This window comes from Lipotes vexillifer, unplaced genomic scaffold, assembly GCF_000442215.2.
Source record: "Lipotes vexillifer unplaced genomic scaffold, Lipotes_vexillifer_v1.1 scaffold1529, whole genome shotgun sequence".
NCBI classification, from domain to species: Eukaryota; Metazoa; Chordata; class Mammalia; order Artiodactyla; family Lipotidae; genus Lipotes; species Lipotes vexillifer.
In genome coordinates, this window is record NW_006784325.1 from 505,279 (window position 1) to 529,144 (window position 23,866).

The following is a 23,866-nucleotide window of genomic DNA, read 5'->3' on the forward strand; positions in this document are numbered from 1 at the left end:
GTATAACCCTCCAAGACTGAACCAGGAAGAAATAGAAAATATGAACAATCACAAATAATGAAATTGAAACAGTGATTAAAAATCTGCCAACAAACAAAAGTCCAGGACCAGATGGCTTCACAGGTGAATTCTATCAAACATTTAGAGAGGAACCAACACCCATCCTTATCAAACACTTCCAAAAAATTGCAGAGGAAGGAACACTCCCAACCTCATTCTACGAGGCCACCATCACCCTGATACCAAAACCAGACAAAGATACTACAAAAAGAGAAAATTACAGACCAATATCATTGATGAATATAGATGCAAAAATCTTCAACAAAATACTAGCAAACAGAATCCAACAACACATTAAAAGGATCATACACCATGATGAAGTGGGATTTATCCCAGGCAAGCAAGGATTCTTCAATATTCACAAATCAATCAATGTGATACACCATATTAACAAATTGAAGAATAAAAACCATATGATCATCTCAATAGATGCAGAAAAAGCTTTTGACAAAATTTAACACCTATTTATGATAAAAACTCTCCAGAAAGTGGGCATAGAAGGAACCTACCTCAACATAATAAAGGCCATATACAACAAACCAACAGCAAACATCATTCTCATTGGTGAAAAACTGAAAGCATTTCCTCTAAGATCAGGAAGAAGACAAGGATGTCCACTCTCACCACTATTATTCAATATAGTTTTGGAAGCCCTATCCATGGCAATCAGAGAAGAAAAAGAAATAAAAGGAATAAAAATTGGAAAAGAAGAAGTAAAACTGTCACTGTTACAGATGACATGATACTATACATAGAGAATCCTAAAGGTGCCACCAGAAAACTACTAGAGCTAATCAATGAATTTGGTAAAGTTGCAGGATACAAAATTAATGCACAGAAATCTCTTGCATTCTTATACACTAACAACGAAAGATCAGAAAGAGAAATTAAGGAAACAATCCCATTCACCACTGCAACAAAAAGAATAAAATACCTAGGAATACACCTACCTAAGGAGGTAAAAGACTTGTACTCAGAAAACTATATGTCACTGATGAAAGAAACCAAAGCTCCCTAACACCATACAGAAAAATAAACTCAAAATGGATTAGAGACCTAAATGTAAGACAGGACACTCTAAAACTCTTAGAGGATAACATAGGAAAAACACTCTTTGACATAAATCACAGCAAGATCTTTCTTGATCCACCCTCTAGAGTAATGGAAATAAAAACAAAAATAAACAAATGGGACCTAATGAAACTTAAAAGCTTTTGCACAGCAAAGGAAACTATAAATAAGACGAAAAGATAACCCTCAGAATGGGAGAAAATATCTGCAAATGAATCGACGGACAAAGGATTAATCTCCAAAATACATAAACAGCTCATGCAGCTCAATATTAACAAAACAAACAACCCAATCCAAAAATAGGCAGAAGACCTAAATAGACATTTCTCCAAAGAAGACATACAGATGGCCAAGAGGCACATGAAAAGCTGCTCAACATCACTAATTATTAGAGAAATGAAAATCAAAAGTACAATGAGGTATCACCTCACACCAATTAGAATGGGCGTCATCAGAAAATCTACAAACAACAAATGCTGGAGAGGGTGTGGAGAAAAGGGAACCCTCTTGCACTGTAGGTGGGAATGTAAATTGATACGGCCACTGTGGAGAACAGTATGGAGGTTCCTTAAAAAACTGAAAATCTAATTACCATATGACCCAGCAATGCCACTACTGGACATACACCCAGAGAAAACGATAATTCAAAAAGACACTTGCACCCCAATGTTCATTACAGCACTATTTACGACAGCCAGGTCATGGAAGCAACCTAAATGCCCGTCGACAGATGAATGGATAAAGATGTGGTACATATATACAATGAAATATTACTCAGCCATAAAAAGGAACGAAATTGGGTCACTTATAGAGACGTGGATGGATCTAGAGACTGTCATACAGAGTGAAGTAAGTCAGAAAGCGATAAGCAAATATCGTATATTAACGCATATATGTGGAACCTAGAAAAATGGTACAGATTAACCAGTTTACAAGGGAGAAATAGAGACACAGATGTTGCGAACAAACGTATGGACACCAAGAAGGGAAAGTGGTGGTGGTGGTGGTGGTGTGATGAATTAGGAGATTGTGATTGACATGTATACACTAATATGTATAAAATGGATGACTAATAAGAACCTGCTATATAAAAAAATAAAGTAAATTTCAACAATAAAACAAAAATTAGAAAATAAAAATAATAAATCTCTTCCTTATGGTAAAATTTACCAAAGGAAATAAATAAATAAATCTCTTCCTTATGGTAAAAGTAACAACAACAACAAGAAAAAGCCCTAAATTCCTTAACTTGAGATGTGTGGTTTTCTTTAATCAACAGTAATCTTTTGATGTTCCGACTACCTGCTCTTTCTTGCAAAAACTCCTGTAATATCCTGGCTTCCCCATTTGCCTCTTTGGAGCAGCCCCTCAGAGCTAAGATGCTGTGTCCCAAGCTTAAGTCCTCAGTTTGGGCCATAAAATAAAACATAAATCTCAACGTTTAGGTTGTGCGTTTTTTTTAAGTCGGCTATTGTTTGCTCTGTCTCGGACGGAGAGTTGGCATGTTCATGTCTCCCATTAGTGATGTACCTCTATTTCTCTTTTCATCTACCGTTATGAAGTTGGTAACTATTATTTGGGGCACTGATATTCACAACTGTTTTATATCCCTGTGCACTGCAGCTTTCAGCCTCACACGATGCTCTTTTCCGCTGTGCCCTCCGGTCGGAACTCTACCCGGTGCGGCGTCCAGACCCGAGCGCCAGCCCCTGCACGGAGAGGGACTCTGCCCGGGCAGTGGCTGGCAGTGGGGAACACCGGGCGCTTGCAAAGCCAGCCAGCCCGCCTTTCCCGACGGCCTCCGCCGCTCTCCCCAGGCCCTCCGCCTCCTCCGCAGAGTGTTCTGGGAGATGTCGTTTTCTGCCGGCCGCTCCTGGTAGCGTGACGTACTTCCGCGTGCGCCGCACCCTCGCCTCAGCGGAGTACGCGCCTAGCGGGCTGCAGCTTGCGGGGCGACTGTGCACAGAGGCGGGCCGGGGACGTTCTGTTTCCTTGGCCGCGGAGCTGGCGGAGACGCGAAGGTACCCTGGCCCGGAACGTCCTGTGCGCACCACGCTCGTGGCCGCCTGAACCCCCACGGTCGATCCGGGCGTGGAGGCGGCCAGCCCGGCCTCGGTCCCTCCCGCCTCACGGCTGCGGAACGGTACAAACTCATCGCCCCGGTTCCCTCCGCCCGGGCCCGGAGGCCGCGTCCCTGCGAGGGACTCAGCCCCGACGGGCAGGTGCCTGGTGCCCGCGGACCCTCCCTCCGTGGGGCGCGAAGCCCCTGCTGGGTGGGCGGGGTGGGAGCAGCCGGGAGACCCTGCACGAAACAGCGCGGGATGGCCAGCAGGTCCCGGACAGCTTCGTGTTGGGTGAGTCGGGACTTTCTCCCTTGCGCAAGCCGACTGGGCCGTGAGCTTGGCCGTGTTCATCCCGTGACAGCCACGCCAGGGCCTGAACACGCGTGTTCGCCGCCGTCCGCCTGGGTCTCCAGGAACGTTCCTCGTCTTCGGGCATTTTGTGTCCGGTGCCCTGTCCTTCGGCAGGTACCCTGTTTTATGGTCTACAGCGGCCCCTGAATTCTGAGGGCAGCGAGGGTCCTCGTGAAGGAAGTGATCCTCTGTCGTTTCAGGTTTCTCACACACAAGTACGGAGTTGTCTTCGTGTCCAGCCCTTTCGGGCCCCATCAGGGAAATTAACCTCCTCGTTGTTCATTCACTTGTTGAGATGCTCAAACACCGAGTGTCTTTGTGTGCTGGACGCTGAGACTGGCGCTGGCAGTGCGAAGGAATTACGTACGTTTCTTGCTTTCGAGGAGCTGCGGTCTCTTGCGGAGGGTGGTCGCTGGGCAGAGTGGCGGGCGGGTTCGAGGGCTCAGAGCTGGAAGGAGCCGCGTCGCGAGGGGAGAGGGCCAGTGGACCGGCCGGCCCGGGCGGGTGGTTGCGCGGTGAGCCAGAGCGGGCTTCCCGGCGAAGGTGAACTTCTCGGAGCCGTTGGCGCGCTGCTCGTGTTCCCGGCCTTGAGAACACTGCTGGAAGAGGTATCCAGGGGCCGAGCGGGCTTGTAGGTGTTCGAAGCGCAGTGCCTGTCGTCGGATCTGTAGGCTTGGGTAGGGGTTTTCAACTAACATGTGCAGATTAAAGGCGCCTGTGTTCGGGGGAGCGCAGGGTACGACGAGTAGAGCCCCAGGAGGGACCAGCAGAGGACTCAGGGCAACCAGGACGGCGGTGCCGAAGGGCTGGGGTGCAAGGGAGGTGACAGAAAATTTGGAGAGTGGTTTCTTCCGCTGCAAATTTGAGAAAAGAGAGCTTCCTAGAAGCCATGATACGAAATGCCTCAGAAGTATTTCATGAGGCTGAAAGGTGCCACCTGGACTTCAGAATGTGTGGGTCTTAAGCAGCTTTTCCAGAGCAGAGAGAATGTCGGGGGTGGTGCAGGTGGTCAGTTCCTGAGAGGCGAAGGGATTGCATGCAGCTGTGGGCAGCAGGATGTAGAGAAGCGATTAGTAATAGTACAGACACTTTTTTAGGTGATCAAGTGTGACAGGAAGAGTTTGGGTGTCAGAGGAGAAGGGATTTCACCGAGGCGGCCGGCGGGGTACAGTTAACCTCAAAATCAATGAACTTTTTGCTTTTAAACAATAACTATACAGAGAGTACAATGAGAGAAAATGTATTTGCAATAGCAATTGGAAAATATAAGATAAGTGACCATAAGGGTACAGGACCTGAACAAAGAAGACTTCACGACTGTTGAATAATATTAATAGGCACCACTCTTGGCCTAGCCACTTTGTGTGTGTGACGTCATTAACACCTCGCGGCCCTGTGAGGTAAGTATGTCCCCATTTTACAGCTGAGAAAACTGGGGAGCCTGCCAGGTCCCAAACTAGTAAGGGAAACAAGGACACGAGGTATGGCAGAGCTGAGGTTCGGACCCATGCAGAGTGTCTTCAGAGCCTGCGCTCTTATTGCCTCTTAGGACCTAAAAGACTTGAACAAATGTAGACAGTATTTCCTTGTTTTTGAGTGTACGTGTTTAGCAAGTCTTTATTGACTATTATGCCAGGTAATTTTCTAGGGCATGCAGGGGTGAAGAAGACTGACAGGGCCCATGACCCCGTGGAGGGTATGGGAGATGGTAAGACATACCAGGGGAACATCATGAACAAAGTTGTGAATGCTCATGCACTGAGAGCCTGGGCGGCTACTTCAGACTGGCAACCTTGTCTTGAGGCAGCATTTAAGCAGAATCTGAATGACAGCTGGATGATCATGGGAGGATGGGGGCACAGAACAGGAAGCAGCTAAGTCAGTGGCCTTAAGGTGAGAACCAGCAGGTACCCTGTCTAGTGGAAAGAAGGCGTGTGGCAGGAATGGGGAGGGAGCGTGCGAGAGCAAGGCCAGATTGTGTAGGGCCCTTTCAGTAGGCAAAGGATCATCTGGAAAGCCCTAGAGTTTATTACATTTTATGTTTTATTTTGAAATAATTTCAAAACTAGAGAAGTTACAAGAATAGTATAAAATAATCTGTATTGTATTAAAAAAAAAAACACCCTTCACCCAGATTCCCCAGATTATCTCTGTCTCTCTTTACTTGTGTGTGTGTGTGTGTTTGTACATGAATTGGTATAAAGGGAACAGCCACAGAGACTGAAGTTCAATGTTACTTTCTACCAGAGCCTCTTTCCCCTCTCCTCTGTTGTGCAGTTGGGGAGTGACTGATCACCTCATCTAAACAGACATTGAGCTGGTTTGGGGCTGGGGTGCTGCTTTAGTTGGACTCGGTTCACCTGTATTTTCAGCGGGGTGTGCCGATCGCAGGCTCCTCCCTCGCAGTACTTTGTGTCCTAAGTGCCTTGAGACTATGGGAGAGTCAGTCTGCCATTCCCGCCCAGTTCCTGCACTGACCGCACTCAGCAAATGCCACAGGGGGGCAGCCTGCTGTCCAGGGGGATATCAAAGGCTCCACTGGTTTCTCTTTCTCCTGGTCTCATCCTCTGTCTCAGCTGACCCCGTCCCACCTGTTCTCAGGCTGGACAAATGCCCTTGGCGAAGTAAACAACCAGCCAGCTCTTAGCTCACCTGGGAAGAGCTCTCCTCTCTGAAATTTGGTTCATTTAGTCCTCCTTGCTTCCGTGGGTCTCTGATGTTCACGAGGATTGTAATTTACCATTAATTTTTTAGTTGTAGCAGCGGTAGTCCAAACGTATGGTTTTATTTATTGTGAATAAGTGTTAGAAAAGAAATATCTTCTTAGCATTTTGATGAGAATTCATTGAATTTATAAATTAATTTGTTGAAAATTAATATCTTTATACCACATTGAGTCTACATATCATAAATGTTACTCGATTACTCAGGCCTCTGTTTGTTTGTTTTTTTCTTTTTTAAAAAAATATAAAAATGTTTGAAATTTAGTTGATATACAATATTATGGTAGCTTCAGGTGTACTACATAGTGATTTGACATTTACATACATTATGAAATGATCACTGCCCCAAGGCTGGTAATCGTCCCAGTACAAAGTTATTACAGCATTATTGACCATATTCCTTATGCCACATCCCCGTGGTTAATTTATTTTATAAATGAAGGTTTGTACCTCTTAATCCCCTTTACCTATTTCACTCACCCTTCTACCTCTGGCAACCACCTTTTTGCTCTCTGTGTCTATGAGTCTGTTTTTGTTTTGTTTATTTGTTCATTTAATTTTTTAGATTCCACATATAAGTGAGGTCATATTGTATTTGTATTTCTGTCTGATGTATTTCACTTAGCATAATACCCTCTATTTCCATCCATGTTGTCACAGATGGCAAGATTTTGGGGTTTTTTTTAATGGCTGAGTAATGTTCGTGTGTGTGTGTGTGTGTGTGTGTGTGTGTGTGTGTGGCACATCTTCTGTATCCATTCACCTATCACTGGACACTTACGTTGCTTCCATATCTGAGCTACTGTGTTTTGTTTGCCTCTGCATTTATGTATTTTATCACGTGTATTTTTCGTTAGGTTTTTCTCTATTTTTAAGCTTTATTCCTGAGTACGTTCTAGATTTGTTGTGGTTCTTATTACATTTTCAATTTGGTTACTGTTGATGAATCAAAGAGCTGTTACATGTTGATTTTTTTTTTAACTGCCACCCTGCTGATGTTTCTTATCGGTTCTCATGCCAGCTGTTTCTGTAAGGTTTTTTAGTCAGAAAATCAGATGTTTGTAAATAATGACAGTAGTTTCTTCTCCTTGCTTAGTGTTCATCACTGGCATTTTGCTTTGTTCCTGCTGTGCTGGGTCCTCTGGGACAGTGCTGACTGGCAGAGTTGATGTGAGCGTCCGTGTCTTGTTCCTGATTTTAGTTTCACACAAAGTATGATTTTTTTTATAGGCTTAGGGAAATTACTTTTACCTGTAACAAACTGAATTCCGATTTTTAACAGCGTTAAATTTCCTCATAGTACTTTATTTCATCTATTGAGATGATTGTTTGTTCTCCATTAGTGTACTAATGTTACTTATTTCTTTGATACGGTTGTGTTTTGTTTTTTTAAAGTTTGGACTGTCCTTTAAGTTTCTGGATAAACTTCATTCATAGTTTGCTATGTATATATGTACAGGATTTGTTTTACTCTATTAGTGTCTTTATCTAGGTATTTTTAATAAATGAGATTGGACTACAGTTTGTGTTGTCCTTGCCTGCTCTGTAGGGTTATACAGGTTTTGTGTGATGGGTTTCCCATCATTTCCTGGCTCTACATCAGATTAGATATGGGAGAAATTTTCTGTTCCTTGGATGCTGATAGAACTTACTTTTCAAGATAGCGTGGGACTGTTGTCTTTATGGAGAGGGTATACCTTTGATTACTGTTTCAGTTTATTTTATGACCATGGGCTAGTCAGTCTTCCTAATTCTTTCTGGGAAAATTTTGGTTACTTTTATTTTCCTAGGAAATTTTCCATTTCTTCTAAGTTTTCAAATTTATTGGAAGAAGTTTGTATATACAGTCAGTTCTGCTATCATGTTTGCTTTAAGGATGTACATTTGTTTCAACATGATTGATATCTTAGGGAGCAATGTGAGCTTTCTGACTGATTTCAGGCAAGCCTCTTTTCACCACTTTATACTAACCTATGGCCCTTCTGACACCCAAACGTCAGGCGTTTTTCAAGGTACAGTGCCATATTTATGGTAGTATTTCTCAAATCAAACAAGTATAAAACTGCTACTGTTTTTATTAAGGTTCCTGATTTTCTTTTTTCATGTGTGCTACAAAGGTGTCACACTCCAACCCTGCTCTTCCCATAAGCCGGAGACTTTGTATAGTGGTGATTTTTTTTTTTTTTGGTAACATCACATTATAGCAGAACTGCTTGTGTATAGTGATCGTTTATGAATTTTAAAATCCTTTTTCTATCTTAGAGTTATGCACCCTGTCTTGGTCATTTCTTCTTTTCTTTTTTTAAAATTTCTTTATTTTCTTTATTTTTTTGGCTGCTTCGGGTCTTAACTGCGGCATCTTTCATTGTGGGGCGGGCTCTTCCTTGTGGCACGTGGGCTTCTCTCTCTCTCTTTTTAAAAAAATTTTATTTATTTATTCATTTTTGGCTGCGTTGGGTCTTCATTGCTGCACAAGGGCTTTTCTCTAGTTGCGGGGAGCAGGGACTACTCTTTGTTGCAGTGCGTGGGCTTCTCATTGCGGTGACTTCTTGTTGCAGAGCACAGGCTCTAGGCACACGGGCTTCAGTACTTGTGGCACACGGGCTCAGTAGTTGTGGCTCACGGGCTCTAGAGCGCAGGCTCAGCAGGTGTGGCACACGGGCTTAGTTGCTCCGTGGCATGTGGGATCTTTCCCGACCAGGGCTCGAACCCATGTCCCCTGCATTGGCAGGCGGATTCTTAACCACTGTGCCAGCAGGGAAGCCCCCGGGCTTCTCTCTAGTTGTGGTGCGAGGGCTCCAGGACACGCGGGCTCTGTAGTTGCGGAGCTCGGGCTTAATTGCCCCACAATATGTGGGATCTTAGTTCCCCGATCAGGGATCGAACCCGCTTCCCCTGTATTGGAAGGCGGATTCTTTACCACTGGACCACCAGGGAAGTCTCCTCATTTCTTGATTATGCTTGCCCAATTAAATTTTTTTGTAGTATTTCCTTTGTATTTTGTTTTTATTCTTATCAAGCATAAAAATAGCAAAAGGCTTAAAATAAAATACACTCTCTGCTCTACCCCTGTTTTCTTCCATCCTGTCCCTTTGGTCTGCGTTTGCTCTTGTGGCATCTGCCTCAGGCCTTGCTTCCTGTTTCTCCTCCCCCCTGCATGAATGCCCTGGGCTTGATGTCACTGCTTCATTTTTCTCCATCACGACCTCAGACGTGCCCTGTCAGCTGTCCCTCCCCAGCCCTGGCAGTCATCTTGGCAAGAGCCAAGTATTTGGATGTCAGTTAACTTCCAGGCATTGGAAAGTTCAAGCTACACTCCAACCCCTCTTCTTCCCCGACTCAGACTGTGGGAGATGGGAGGCTCTTCTCTTTATTCCCACTTCACTTTTCATTCCTGTGGGAGCTCCTCATGGGTTGGGATGGGAAGCTCCTGTCATCTGGCGGTCAGTCCCCAGCACGATGGGGATCGCTTGGAGCCTGTGACAGGGCTCCACCCTGTATTTCCACTGGCCTCTGAGGCTCCCCCAGAGTTGCACTCACTGTGTCTTCCCTGGGGTCCCCCTCGCTGCAGACAGCGCCCTTGGGGAGGAGCCTGTTAGGGCGTCAGTCGGGGCTCCTCTAGCTGCTGCTTCCTTGTCTTCAGCCCCCATCCCTCCCTTTCTCGTCCTGCAGGCTTCCCAACCTGTAGAGGGCAGTGTCTTCCATTTGCTCGGCCAGGATCCTTGCCTTCTCCTCGACGTCCTTCTCTGCGCTGTCGTCTCCACCGGGGCGTCTCTGCCTCTGGCTTCACTGGATGCCTGGGACCCAACCACGGCTCCTTACCCCAGTGCTCTTACTCCAGCCCCAGGGACCTTCGTCTTTCACTGGAACTAGGACCCCTCCCCTCTCCGTGGCAGTCAGAATGATCTCAGATGGGGGTCAGAGCGCACCACCCTGTCCAAGGCCTTCCAGGGGCTTCTTCTCCTGTGGAATGAAATCCAAGTCCTTACCACGTCCTCGAGCCCTGCAGGCCTGTGCCTTTGTTTTCATGCTGCGTGGAAGGCTCTTCCCAAAGAAATCTCAGAGCTCGTTCTCCCACTGCTTGTGCTTCTGCCCAAATGTCGCCTCAGCAGGGGGCTCCTGATCACCCATCTGAGATAGCGCCTGTGTCTTCCTCCTCGCCTCTCTCCCATGAAGCTGCTGGAGGCCTGTCAGAGCACTGTCACCGCCTTCGTGCTAGGTGGCTTTGTGTTTACTGGCATCTCCCCTGCAGGAATGGGAACCCACTAAGGACAGGGACTGTGTCCGTGGTTGGTGCCTAATAAGTGCTTATTGAATGACCCCCTGAGGGTCTGTGGCTTGCTGCTATCTTTTGGTCCTGTGAGAGGAATTTATTGTGAGCACACTGGGTAGTTCTCAGAGGCATCAAGCACCAGGCATGCAGGCCACACGGCTGACACTGCCGCAGGGCCGCCTGGTAGGACCCGCACACCTTGGGGAGCAGACGCCCACGCACTGGCTTGTGGCCTGTGGCTCTGCGACCTGAGCTTTAGGTTCACAGTCTGTGCTGGGTATCCCCTGGTTGACTCGGTCGTGGACCCCTTATTTTCTTGGAAGAAGCCTGGGAAGTCACCTATTTGGCACGTTTTCTTTTTAAAAAAATTTTACTTATTTTTGACTGCATTGGGTCTTCGTTGCGGTGTTTTCATTGTGGTGGCTTCTCTCGTTGCAGAGCACGGGCTCTAGGAGCGCGGCTTCAGTAGTTGTGGCATGTGGGCTTAGTAGTTGCAGCATGCGGGCCCTAGAGTGCACGGGCTTCAGTAGTTGCGGCATGCGGGCTCAGTAGTTGTGGGCTCTAGAGTGCAGGTTTGGTTGTTGTGGCGCACGGGCTTAGCTGCTCCGCAGCATGTGGGATCTTCCAGAACCAGAGCTTGAACCTGTGTCCCCTGCATTGGCAGGCAGATTCTTAACCACTGCGCCACCAGGGAAGTCCCTGGCATGTTTTCTTCATGTGCTCGCTCCCACTGAGACTCAGGTGGGCTGAGCAGCTGGCCAGAGGGCAGGCACTTCCGGAAGGTCAGACCTTGTGTGTCTGGTGCCCATAGTTAGAGTCGTGCTCACCACCCCGTGCAAGGTCTCCCTGAATAGGTTCTTATCAGACTGGAAACACCTTATTTTGTCTGCATGCATAGCTGTTCATTTCCCTCTACAAGACTAAAAGCTTCTGAAGGCCAGAGTGGGCTTTACTCATCCTGAAGTCTTCAGGACCCAAAAGAGTATCTAGCACACGGAGGCTCACTTATTATTATTATTTTTTAATTCTCTCTCAAAGCAAGTGGTGGCCTGGGCTCAGGATGCAGTCTGTGGAGGGACATTCTCCTTTCCTGGGTCCTCTACATCTTTTCCATGTCTCCCGGGTAATGGCAGCCTGTGGAATGGTGTGTGTATTGTTACAGGGATTATCGTCATTCAAGGATATATCTATGGAGTTCACCTGGGAAGAATGGCAGTTACTGGATTCTGCACAGAAGCACCTGTACCGGGATGTGACTCTGGAAAACTATAGTAACCTGGTGTCTGTGGGTAAGTACAGCTTCTCTTTTCTGCTCAGGTCGTGAGTCGTAAGTTGCCACCGCTTTTTCTTTTGTTGTTCTATCCCGGGGCCTCTGAAGTAATTAATGATTATGGACTTGAGCTCTGGAGGTCATACATTCTTAGTCCCTATTCTGTCTTCACCCCCTCATTGTAATCTTTCCGCAAGTGCAAACGAGCTGCTTCCTTTCCGAGCTCCTAGCTTCCTTTTCTAGTCCCCAGCAGTTTGGCCCACACCCTTTGTGATTTTCCCTTAACAGGGTATCATGGTACCAAACCTGATTTAGTCTTCAAGTTGGAGCAAGGAGAAGAGCCATGGATAATAAACGCGGAAGTTTCCCGTCAGAGCTGTCCAGGTGGGTGAGCAGAAACCATGGAGAGGGGAGGTCTGGAGTGAACCGGGGCTGGCACTCAGGGAGTGTTGTGTGCGCGAACTGTTCTTTGAAGTCCTTGAACCACCGGGTGGACTCGGGATGAGCCCGCGAGTCCTCAGGTAAGGACGGGGCCCTCGGTTTCCTCCCGTGGCTCTGAGAGGTTGCTTTCTGGGTTTGTTTCCTTCCTTCTGTCACCTTTTTTCTCTGCCTTCCTTCCCGTAGTCATGGGCCTTGTTTTCTCTCTTGCCTCTGCAGTTAAGTCCCTTGACTTTACCCATAGTTTTTCATTTCATTCTCTCCCCTTGACTGTCTTAGGAGATTTCATTGCTTCCTTCTCTCTTCTCACACCAGTCACTTGGAAATTACAACTGTTACTTTCTTGGGCACTTTTCTTTTTCTTTTTTTGGCCACACTGCGCAGCACGTGGGATCTTAGTTCCCCGACCAGAGATGGAACCCATGCTCCCTGCAGTGTACGTGCAGATTCTTAACCACTGGACTGCCAGGGAAGTCGCTTGGGCTCTTTTCTTAAAAGAATTCTGAAACCTAGCCTAGTCTCACCTGTATCTTAGGTGGTTTTTATCACCCTGCTTTTATTTCCCTGACCCCGCTTACTCTTCCCTTTTGAGTTGTCCAAGTTTGGGCTTCTCTTCTGTATTGTAACTGTGGAAAGGCTCTTCTGTCCTGAAACTCAAAGCTTTTTTCCTCCCAGTGTTGTAACAGCAGAATTGCCATCCTCCTTCTCCTTTCCTCGTGCGCTCTGGTCCCAGGTTTATACGCTTGCAGGAGAGTGCCCCTGGGCTTTCCCACTCTGCATTCTCAGTGGCAGAAATGGGAAGGCACTTCTAAAATTGCTCTTCTTCCTCCGGTTTCCCACCACTTTGGGGAGAAAAGTGTTTAGCAAGCAGTCCTGAGAAAGCAGGACAGCTACTGAGCCCCCCAGTGCCGCAGTCGTGTACGGGGGTGACGGAGGCTATGTGTCTGACGGGTGCTGACACACAGACAGTGTGTACGGGGCCTTGCCTAATCTGGTTCCTGCCTTCACTCTGTTCACTCAGGGGGTCTCAGCTGTCCTGGCCTTTGTTCTGTTTCTTAACCATGCCATGCAGGTTCCCTCCTCAGGAGCTTTGTACTTGCTGTTCATTCTGTTTGGAATGCTTTTGTCTGGATGGCTGCTGTCCAGACCGCACCGTGCTGCTGTTCCTTTCCTTTAACCCTTGTCTTGCTATCACTGTCATCTTCACACTGTTAGGGCCTCACAGATGGACTTTCCCATTCTCTCTGCAAATCCTCTCCAACCTTAAATGTCGTCTGCTCCAGGGCTGTTTTGGCATCCCTTTTAATTAACATGTGTTCCCTAGAAGACGTTATCCCTAACGTCAATTTAATACCTTGTATGTGCTGTTGATGCCTACTTTTTACTGAGCACTGAACTGAGGTCTAACTGCCTACCTGCTTTTCCATTTGGATACTTAACTATGATCTCAAATGTAATAAGATCCAAAACAGAGTCCTTTGTTTTTCCTCCAAACATGTCTCTCTCTCAGTGTTTTCAGTTTCAAAGAGCAGCACCACCTGCTTCTCAAGTCTCAAATCTAGGAGTTACTAAGTCCTCCCCTCCTCTGGGTTCTCACATCCAGTCCATTAGTACCTTTCTTAGTTCTCTCTCCAAGTATGTCCACGTTGCTCAGCTCCAGAAGGACAGCCAGTCCCATCCTGTCATCCTGGACTGCTGCAGTGGCTCTTCATTAGTCTCTCTGCCCTTTTCCTATTCGTTTTTATGTAATGGCCACTGATCTTTTAAAAGCACAAGATAAATCGAGCTCCCCTCTAATTAAAGTCCTTTGGGTGAAAACTCTTTCCTGGGGCCTTGCCTAATCTGGTTCCTGCCTTCACTCTATTCACTCAGGGGGTCTCAGCTGTCCTGGCCTTTATTCTGTTCCTTAACCATGCCACGCAGGTTCCTTCCCCAGGAGCTTTGCACTTGCTCTTCCTTCTGTTTGGAATGCTTTTGCCTTACTTTCCTTATGGCTCGCTCAGTCTCTCTTTTAATGTCTCATTGTACCTACCTACATGTCATACCTAGCTATTCTGTATCCTGTGAATTAACTTTATGAGTAAACTCCTGCAATAATAAAATTGGCATAAATAGTTGGCATTGGCTTCTAAGTGAAGGCTAAATTTTTTAAACCTATTTTTTTTTTTTTTTTTTTTTTTTTTTGCGGTATGCGGGCCTCTCACTGTTGTGGCCTAAACCTATTTTTAAAAAAACATTTTTGATCACTGCTAATCGGCTACCCATTTCTGTAAAGGGACTTATTTTGGTTTGATTCACTTCCTCTTGCCCCCATGGTTGGTTATGTGATGTGTGTGCACTTGGCCAGTATTTCTTTTGAACCAGTGTGTCAGAGGCCTGGACCAAAAGAAAAACACTCATTACATGGCAGTTCTAAAGCCCTTTAGTTCTATATTAGGTTTGTGTTATGATTTTAAATATATGGTGGTGTTTTTTTTTTTCTAGAAGGTTGGAAAGAATGGTACCAGAAAAATCAAGATGAACTTGAAAGTGTTGAGAGAAGCTATGCTTGTAATGCATTTGGAAAGCTTCATCTGAGCAAAAGCCACATTTCTTCAAGACAAAGGCTCCTTAAATATAATACACATGGAAAAAGCTTGACACAAAACTTAGCTTCAGCCAGAAGCTATCTAAGACAGAATCCTGATCAGTTTCATGGGTGTGATGAATCATATTTTCTTAAACATCAAAGAACTCGTATAGAAAAAAACTGTGTATGTAACGAATGTGGGAAAGCTTTTCGTTGTAAATCACAGCTCATTGTACATCTCAGAATTCATACAGGAGAGAGACCATACGAATGCACTAAATGTGAGAGAGCCTTCAGTGCCAAGTCAAACCTCAATGCTCATCAGAGAGTCCACACAGGAGAGAAGCCCTACTCCTGTATCGAGTGTGGGAAAGTCTTCTCATTCAGGTCACAGCTCATTGTCCATCAGGAAATTCACTCAGGAGGGAAACCTTATGGTTGCAGTGAATGTGGGAAAGCCTACAGCTGGAAATCACAGCTTATTTTACACCAGAGAAGCCATACAGGAGTGAAACCCTATGAATGCAGTGAATGTGGGAAAGCCTTTAGTCTGAAGTCGCCATTCATTGTGCACCAGAGAACTCACACAGGAGTGAAACCCCATAAATGCAGTGACTGTGGGAAAGCCTTCAGGAGTAAGTCGTATCTCCTCGTTCACATTAGGATGCACACGGGAGAGAAGCCCTATCAGTGCAGGGATTGCGGGAAGGCCTTCAGCATGAAGACACAACTCGTTGTGCACCAGGGAATTCACACAGGAAATAATCCTTATCAGTGCAGTGAATGTGGGAAGGCCTTCGGTAGGAAGGAACAGCTCACCGCGCATCTGAGAGCTCACGCAGGAGAGAAGCCCTATGGGTGCAGTGAGTGTGGGAAAGCCTTCAGCAGCAAGTCATACCTCGTTATACACCGGAGAGCACACACAGGAGAGAGACCCTATGAGTGTAGCTTCTGTGAGAGAGCGTTTTGTGGGAAATCACAGCTAATTATACATCAGAGAACTCATTCAACAGAGAAGCCCTATGAATGCAGCGAATGTGAGAAAGCCTATCCTAGGAAGGCGTCACTTCAGATACACCAGAAGACTCATTCAGGGGAAAAACCCCACAAATGCAGTGAATGCGGGAAAGCCTTCACTCAGAAGTCGTCTCTCAGTGAACATCAGAGAGTTCATACAGGAGAGAAGCCATGGAAATGCTCTGAATGTGGGAAATCCTTCTGCTGGAATTCAGGGCTTCGTATACATCGAAAAACTCACAAGTGAGAAATCAGAACGGAGTAGATGTTAGAAGCATTCTCACAGAAGCTGATCCACAGGAGACTTCAGAGGATAATAGAGGCAGGAAGTCCTAAAAATACTCTCTTATCAAATCAGTCATATGAGAGAGAGGCCAATCATATTTGGAATGAATGTGCAAAAGCTTTCAGAAGTAAGTCATACAGATCTTTATATACAAGAGAATAGTTGCAGGAGTATGGAGCAGTAACTGTGTCAGAAGTGGTAGCCTGATTATGAAGATTTAACATGGGGAATTCATATTGAGAAACCCTTGTAACTTTAATAAATCAGGAAAGCACTTCCCGTGGAAGCTGTGTTACATGGGGAGTTGCATTCCAGATGTGGTGCTGAAGAAAGTCTTGGTGGAGAGTAAAGTTGTTTTTTATTTTAGTATGTAACTAGAGTAATAGCAGGAAAATGGCAAGGAACATACTCTGAAGGTTAAGGGGTATGGAGTGTGACTTTCCTGAGTAACACTGATAGCGTTTTAAAAATTTTTGGTATTTTATTTTAAAATGTAACTTGTTATATTTGATAGTTTGTGGAATAACACCCTCTAATATTCTCCACATTAAATGCTAAGGATCAGTGTTGTCTCTTTATTTCTTAGCAATATAACTAAAGTAATGTAGTTTTTAATAAATGAAAGGATTCAGTTCTCATTCCAAATGAATTTACTTATCCAGCAAATGGGTCTGGCAGTTGTTAACAGGGGTGCTTCCTAAGAGCACTCACCATAATGAACATTGATTATATTTACCAGTTCAGTGTCTGTTCCGCACTGATCAATAAGAGCGGCTTAGATCTCTTTGGAGAAATACCCCTCCTGTGTGTGTGCACCCTTGTGGTGGGTCTTTCAGGGTGTCCTTTCCACCAGTCACAGGTGAGCACTCTGCCATTGTTGGGAAATGGGAGCCTCTTTTCCAGGAGTTTGCATCTGAATTTCAGTCTCCCATAAACCAGTAGGGAAATATTGGAACCCATTCTTGTCCCAGAATTCTACTGAGACCATCAGTTAGTTCTTGCTGCTTTGATTTCTCAGAATGACTTTGGATACTTCCCCTTTTGAACCTGGTTTTCTGGTCTTCTGTGTGCTTCCTCATCTTTTTAATAAATATTGTTTTCTGCTGAAGTTAAGCAGAATGAGTTCCTACTTCTTGTCACTGAAGGACTTTAACTGGTAAGTCGTTGTTCTGGAGTAGCTGTAGATAGTAAACTGTTGAAGAACAGCTGGGTGTGTGGTTTAGGTTTTTTCCTGAGACAAGAAGAAAATCTTTCAGATTCCTGTTTATATTCCAAGGTGGATACTTTTTAGTACATAGTATGAAATAGTGTTATTGCTTGTGTACACCAAGAACCTTGTGGCCCCTGTTGGTAAGATTCTGGGAATACTGAGGAACTATTGTCCTAGAAGAGTTTTAAATTAATGAGGAAATCTGGGGCAGGGGATGAGATGGCTCATTCTGGTTACATCAGCTCTTAAACACAACAAGGACAGACTTGAAGGCCTGGAATCTCATCTCAAGGCAGAGTACTGAACTCAGCCATGCTCTGACATTGCTGAAATAATTGCTTACTCAGAGCTGTAGGGTTGAGATGGTGGAAACCAAATACACAGTTGGCTTGCTGAATTAGAGTCATCTATCTTAAGTGTGCACTAATCCCTTATGTAAACGTGCATTAGAAAAGTTGTCTCTTGATAATTGATAATTGGAGTAGCAATATCTGAGAAGTATCCGAGGACTCAGCCTAGCAAACTTGTGATATACTTTGCACTGTATGCTCTTCAATCGGGGATATGGCCTAGATGTTGACAAACTACAGACTGCAGGCCAAATACAGATTGCAGCCCATATTTGTATGGATGGCAAGCTAAGAAGCTTTTACATGTTTAAATGGTTAAAAAGATCCAAACTTTTATGAAATGAGAAAATTATTTGAATTTCAAATATCAGTGTCCACCCATCAAGTTTCCTTGGACCACAGTCAGACACAATCTGGCTGTGTGTTGCTGTCTGGCTGCTTTTGCACTGCAGTGGCAGAGTTGAATGGTTGAGGCAGACACGGTATTACCCACAGAACCCACTAACTCCTGATGTAGAGGCCCTTCCCTTCTGTGAAAAAGTGAACCATACCTTGTAGGAGGCAGCTTATTCTTGCAGTACCCCATGCCTTGCTGTTACCATCTCTGTGTCCAACTTTCCTGTTCTTGTAAGGATACCAGTCATATTGGCTTAGGTCTCACCCTGTGATCTAATTTAAACTTGATTATCTCTGTAAAGACCCTGTCTCTAATTAACTTCACATTCTGAGGTTCTGGGGGTTAGGAATCCAGCTTCTTTTTTGACAGGATGCAGTTCAACCCATAACAGTCTGCCCTCCTGCCCCTCCCCACCCCACCAAATTCATATGCTTTTCACATGCAAAATACATTCACCCCTGCCCAACATCCCCCCAAATCTTAATCCACTCCAGCATCAACTCTAAGTCCATAATCACATCCAAATCAGGTATGGGTGAGACTTGGGATATGATTCATCCTGGGGCAATATTCCTCTTCATCTGTGAATCTGTGACACCAGATAAGTTATCTGCTTCCAAAATACAATAATCAGATAGGCATGGGATAGACATTCCCATTCCAAAAGGAAGAAATCATCAGGAAAAAGGGTGTTATGAGTCCCAACCAAGTCCAAAAACTAGCAGGGTAAATTCCATTAGATGTTAAGGCTTGAGAATAACCCTCTGGCTAAATGCTCTGTCCTCTGAGCCCACTGGGGTGGTGGCCCTGCCCCTTCAGCCCTGGATGGTGGCCCAGCCCTCTGGAATTGAAAAGGAGGCTTCACCTTCTGGAACCGAGGAAGTGGCCCCGCCCTCAGGGTCATTCTACCCTTTGCTTTAAGGATAACCTATGTTCACAGCTAGATAGCTCTATCAGCCTGTTTCCAGCTTGTTTCCTTCCTGTAGAATCTCAGAAGTTTGACAAAATTCCTTCATTTCAACCTTGCTCTGTTCCCTTCAGTCCAAGTTGATAGCATTTCTGCTGAGATGATTAATTGGATTCACAAGCCATACACCCATAATCTCTTGAGCAAGCAGCGTCTGGCCACATGCTTGGTGTTCTCTCCTGAGCTTGCTTTCTCGTTTTTTGTGATATGAGTAAGCTGAGAGTCTTCCAGATCTTCATGATCTAGTTCCTTTATGTTTAACAATACATTCTCAGAAGTTGTCATGCCTTGAACACTTTGCTTAGCAATCTCTTCAGCTAAATATCCAAGTTCATCACTCAAAAAGTTCTGCCTTCCATTAAACACTAGAACACAAGTCAGCCAAGTTCTCTGCCGTTTTTCTCTGATTTCCAATAACACGTCCCTCATTTTTGTCTGACACCTCACTAGTACTACCTTAACATTCGTATTTCTACCAACAGTGTCCTCAAGGCAATCTGGGCTTTTTCTATCAAGTACCTCAAAACTCTTCCATCCTCTACCAATTCCAAAGCAACTTCCACATTTTTAGGTATTTGCTAAAGCAGCACCCTGTCTTCCAGCCAAAATCTTCATTTGTTTGCTATAACAGAGTACTACAAAATGAGTGGTTTAATTAACAGAAATTTATTTTTTATATTTTTCATAGTTCTGGAGGCTACAATCTGAAGTCAAGGTGCCAGCAGGGTTGATTCCTCCTGAGGGCTGTGAGGGGAGAATGTGTTCCAGGCTTCTCTCTTCAACTTCCAGGTCTCTGTCTTTTCCCGTTGTCTCTTCACATCATTTTTCTCCTTATATGTGTCTATTTTGTGTGCAAATTTCTCCTTTTTATAAGGATACCAGTCATATTGGTTCAGGGCCCACCCTAAAGACCTCATTTGAACATAGTTATCTCTGTAAAGACCCTGTCTCTAAATAAGGTCAGATTCTGAGGTGGGGGGTTAGGATTCCAACATCTCTTTTCAAGGGGAAACAATTCAACCCATGGCATTCAGCAAGGAAACAGGCAATTTGAACAACACTCTAAACCAGCTGGACCTAGCAGACATGTGGAGCGCTCTAATCCACTGCAACAGACTCCCCAAGCACACATGGAACTTTATGCCGCACAGAGCACATGCTAGGCCACAGAACAAGCCCTGAAGGACACTGCAAGCAGCTATAACACACTGGTCAAAACTGGGACCAAATAAATAATGATAACAGGTTACAACCCAAAGAATAAAATAACAATCCATATATCCATAATGATATATAGATATATAAATGTATAAACAACTAGGGAAGAGGGGAAAACTCTTTTAAACAGTTGAATATCAATAAATACGAAAGGAAATGACCATTTGGTAGCCAGCACAGTAACACTTGTTTTAGGCAAGAATCATTAATGAATGCTAAAACTGGGTGAGTGACAGTTTTTTGGTTTTTTTCTTTTTTGAGTGACAGCTTTATGAGAGGATATTTTATTAGTTTCAAAACATCTGCCCACAAGATACTTATTAATTACAGTTGGAAAAAGAGAAATCTGGCATTTACCACCTTAATTAAGCAATCAAAACTAATATTGCCACTACTGGTACAAACAAATATCAGGGAACTGTTGCTGTAATTCTCTGAGAAGGACACAACATCATTTCTGTAGTATTCCTGCCCCAAATGCATAACCTGAATCTAAATTGTGAGGAAATATCTAGCAAACACAAGTTACGGCCATTTACCGTGGAAATGGCATATGCACTTTAAAAAGCATTGAGGGTGTAGAAGAAAAAGGCTGAAAGGCTGCTCCAATGAAAAAAGAGCTAAAGAGACAGGGCACTGCACACCGAACTCAAATTTTGTTTCTTGGACATATCTGGGCAATTGATGGAATTTGTATAAGTTTTGTGTATTAGGTAATAGTACGACATTTATGTTAATTTCCTCAATTTGATAATTTTATGGTCACTAGATAATAGAATGACCTTGTTGGAGATACTGAAGCACTGCGGAGTGTAGAGGACTCGCATCTGCAACTCATGCCTTTCACGAAAAATATGTTCTTTTACAGAGAAAGCAGACGTGGTAAAGCAATAAAATTGGGGAAGTATAAGTAAACGGTATTTAGGAATTCTTTACAATTCTTTTTTTTAAATTTAAGTTTATTTATTTTATACAGCAGGTTCTTACTAGTTATCTATTTTATACACATCAGTGTATACATGTCAATCCCAATCACCCAATTCATCACACCACCACCACCCTCCCCCCACCACTTTCCCCCCTTGGTGTCCATACATTTGTTCTCTCCATCTGTGTCTCTATTTCTGCCTTGTAAACTGGTTCATCTGTACCATTTTTCTAGATTCTACATACATGCATTAGTATAAGATATTAGTTTTTCTCTTTCTGACTTACTTGGTGTCCATTTTGTTCTCTCCATCTGTGTCTCTATTTCTGCCTTGTAAACTGGTTCATCTGTACCATTTTTCTAGATTCTACATACATGCATTAGTATAAGATATTAGTTTTTCTCTTTCTGACTTACTTCACTCTGTATGACAGTCTCTATGTCCATCCACGTCTCCACAAATGACCATTTTCGTTCCTTTTTATGGCTGAGTAATATTCCATTGTATATATGTACCACATCTTTATCCATTCATCTGTCGATGGGCATTTAGGTTGCTTCCATGACCTGGCTGTCGTAAATAGTGCTGTAATGAACATTGGGGTGCATGTGTCTTTTTGAATTATCGTTTTCTCTGGGTGTATGTCCAGTAGTGGCATTGCTGGGTCATATGGTAATTAGATTTTCAGTTTTTTAAGGAACCTCCATACTGTTCTCCACAGTGGCCATATCAATTTACATTCCCACCTACAGTGCAAGAGGGTTCCCTTTTCTCCACACCCTCTCCAGCATTTGTTGTTTGTAGATTTTCTGATGATGCCCATTCTAATTGGTGTGAGGTGATACCTCATTGTACTTTTGATTTTCATTTCTCTAATAATTAGTGATGTTGAGCAGCTTTTCATGTGCCTCTTGGCCATCTGTATGTCTTCTTTGGAGAAATGTCTATTTAGGTCTTCTGCCTATTTTTGGATTGGGTTGTTTGTTTTGTTAATATTGAGCTGCATGAGCTGTTTATGTATTTTGGAGATTAATCCTTTGTCCGTCGATTCATTTGCAGATATTTTCTCCCATTCTGAGGGTTATCTTTTCGTCTTATTTATAGTTTCCTTTGCTGTGCAAAAGCTTTTAAGTTTCATTAGGTTCCATTTGTTTATTTTTGTTTTTATTTCCATTACTCTAGAGGGTGAGTCAAAAAAGATCTTGCTGTGAATTGTGTCAAAGCGTGTTTTTCCTATATTTTCCTCTAAGAGTTTTATAGTGTCCAGTCTTACATTTAGGTCTCTAATCCATTTTGAGTTTATTTTTGTGTATGGTGTTAGGGAGTGTTCTAATTTCATTCTTTTACATGTAGCTTCCAGTTTTCCCAGCACCGCTTATTGAAGAGACTGTCTTTTCTCCATTGTATATCCTTGCCTCCTTTGTCATAGATTAGTTGACCATAGGTGCGTGGGTTTATCTCTGGGCTTTCTATCCTGTTCCATTGATCTATATTTCTGTTTTTGTGCCAGTACCATATTGTCTTGATTACTGTAGCTTTGTAGTATAGTCTGAAGTCAGGGAGTCTGATTCCTCCAGCTCCGTTTTTTTCCCTCAAGACCTCTTTGGTTATTCTGGGTCTTTTGTGTCTCCATACAAATTTTAAGATTGTTTTTCCTAGTTCTGTAAAAAATACCATTGGTAATTTGATAGGGATTGCATTGAATCTGTAGATTGCTTTGGGTAGTATGGTAATTTTCACAATATTGATTCTTTCAGTCCAAGAACATGGTATACCTCTCCATCTGTTTGTGTCATCTTTGGTTTCTTTCATCAGTGACATATAGTTTTCTGAGTACAAGTCTTTTACCTCCTTAGGTAGGTGTATTCCTAGGTATTTTATTCTTTTTGTTGCAGTGGTGAATGGGATTGTTTCCTTAATTTCTCTTTCTGATCTTTCGTTGTTAGTGTATAAGAATGCAAGAGATTTCTGTGCATTAATTTTGTATCCTGCAACTTTACCAAATTCATTGATTAGCTCTAGTAGTTTTCTGGTGGCACCTTTAGGATTCTCTATGTATAGTATCATGTCATCTGTAACAGTGACAGTTTTACTTCTTCTTTTCCAATTTTTATTCCTTTTATTTCTTTTTCTTCTCTGACTGCCATGGCTAGGACTTCCAAAACTATGTTGAATAATAGTGGTGAGAGTGGACATCCTTGTCTTCTTCCTGATCTTAGAGGAAAAGCTTTCAGTTTTTCACCAATGAGAATGATGTTTGCTGTTGGTTTGTTGTATATGGCCTTTATCATGTTGCAGTAGGTTCCTTCTATGCCCACTTTCTAGAGGGTTTTTATTCATAAATCAGTGTTGAATTTTGTCAAAAGCTTTTTCTGCATCTCTCGAGATGATCATATGGTTTTTCTTCAGTTTGTTAATATAGTGTACCACATTGGTTGATTTGCGTATTTTGAAGAATCCTTGCTTGCCTGGGATAAATCCTGCTTGATCATGGTGCATGATCCTTTTAATGTGTTGTTGGATCCTGTTTGCTAGTAATTTTTTTTTTTTTTTTTTTTTTTTGGCCTTTTCCTGTTGCGGAGCACAGGCTCCGGACGTGCAGGCTCAGCGACCATGGCTCACGGGCCCAGCCGCTCCACGGCATGTGGGATCCTCCCGGACCGGGGCACGGACC

At 43.9% G+C, this 23,866-nt stretch overlaps 1 protein-coding gene across 2 annotated transcripts; it reads left to right on the forward strand.

Moving 5' to 3' along the window:
• The first annotated feature begins 3,449 nt into the window (after positions 1-3,449).
• Positions 3,450-16,109, forward strand: ZNF26 (zinc finger protein 26). Of its 2 annotated transcripts, XM_007456683.1 has the most exons (4): positions 3,450-3,485; positions 11,704-11,830; positions 12,100-12,195; positions 14,734-16,109. In XM_007456683.1, the coding sequence occupies exons 1-4, from the start codon at positions 3,453-3,455 to the stop codon at positions 16,080-16,082; spliced, it is 1,605 nt and encodes a 534-aa protein (XP_007456745.1). In that variant the 5' UTR covers positions 3,450-3,452; the 3' UTR covers positions 16,083-16,109. The 2 variants fall into 2 exon arrangements, with proteins under 2 accessions (XP_007456745.1, XP_007456746.1); XM_007456684.1 differs by lacking the exon at positions 12,100-12,195 and having other exon boundaries at positions 3,453-3,485; positions 14,734-16,088.
• The last annotated feature ends 7,757 nt before the right edge of the window (positions 16,110-23,866 follow it).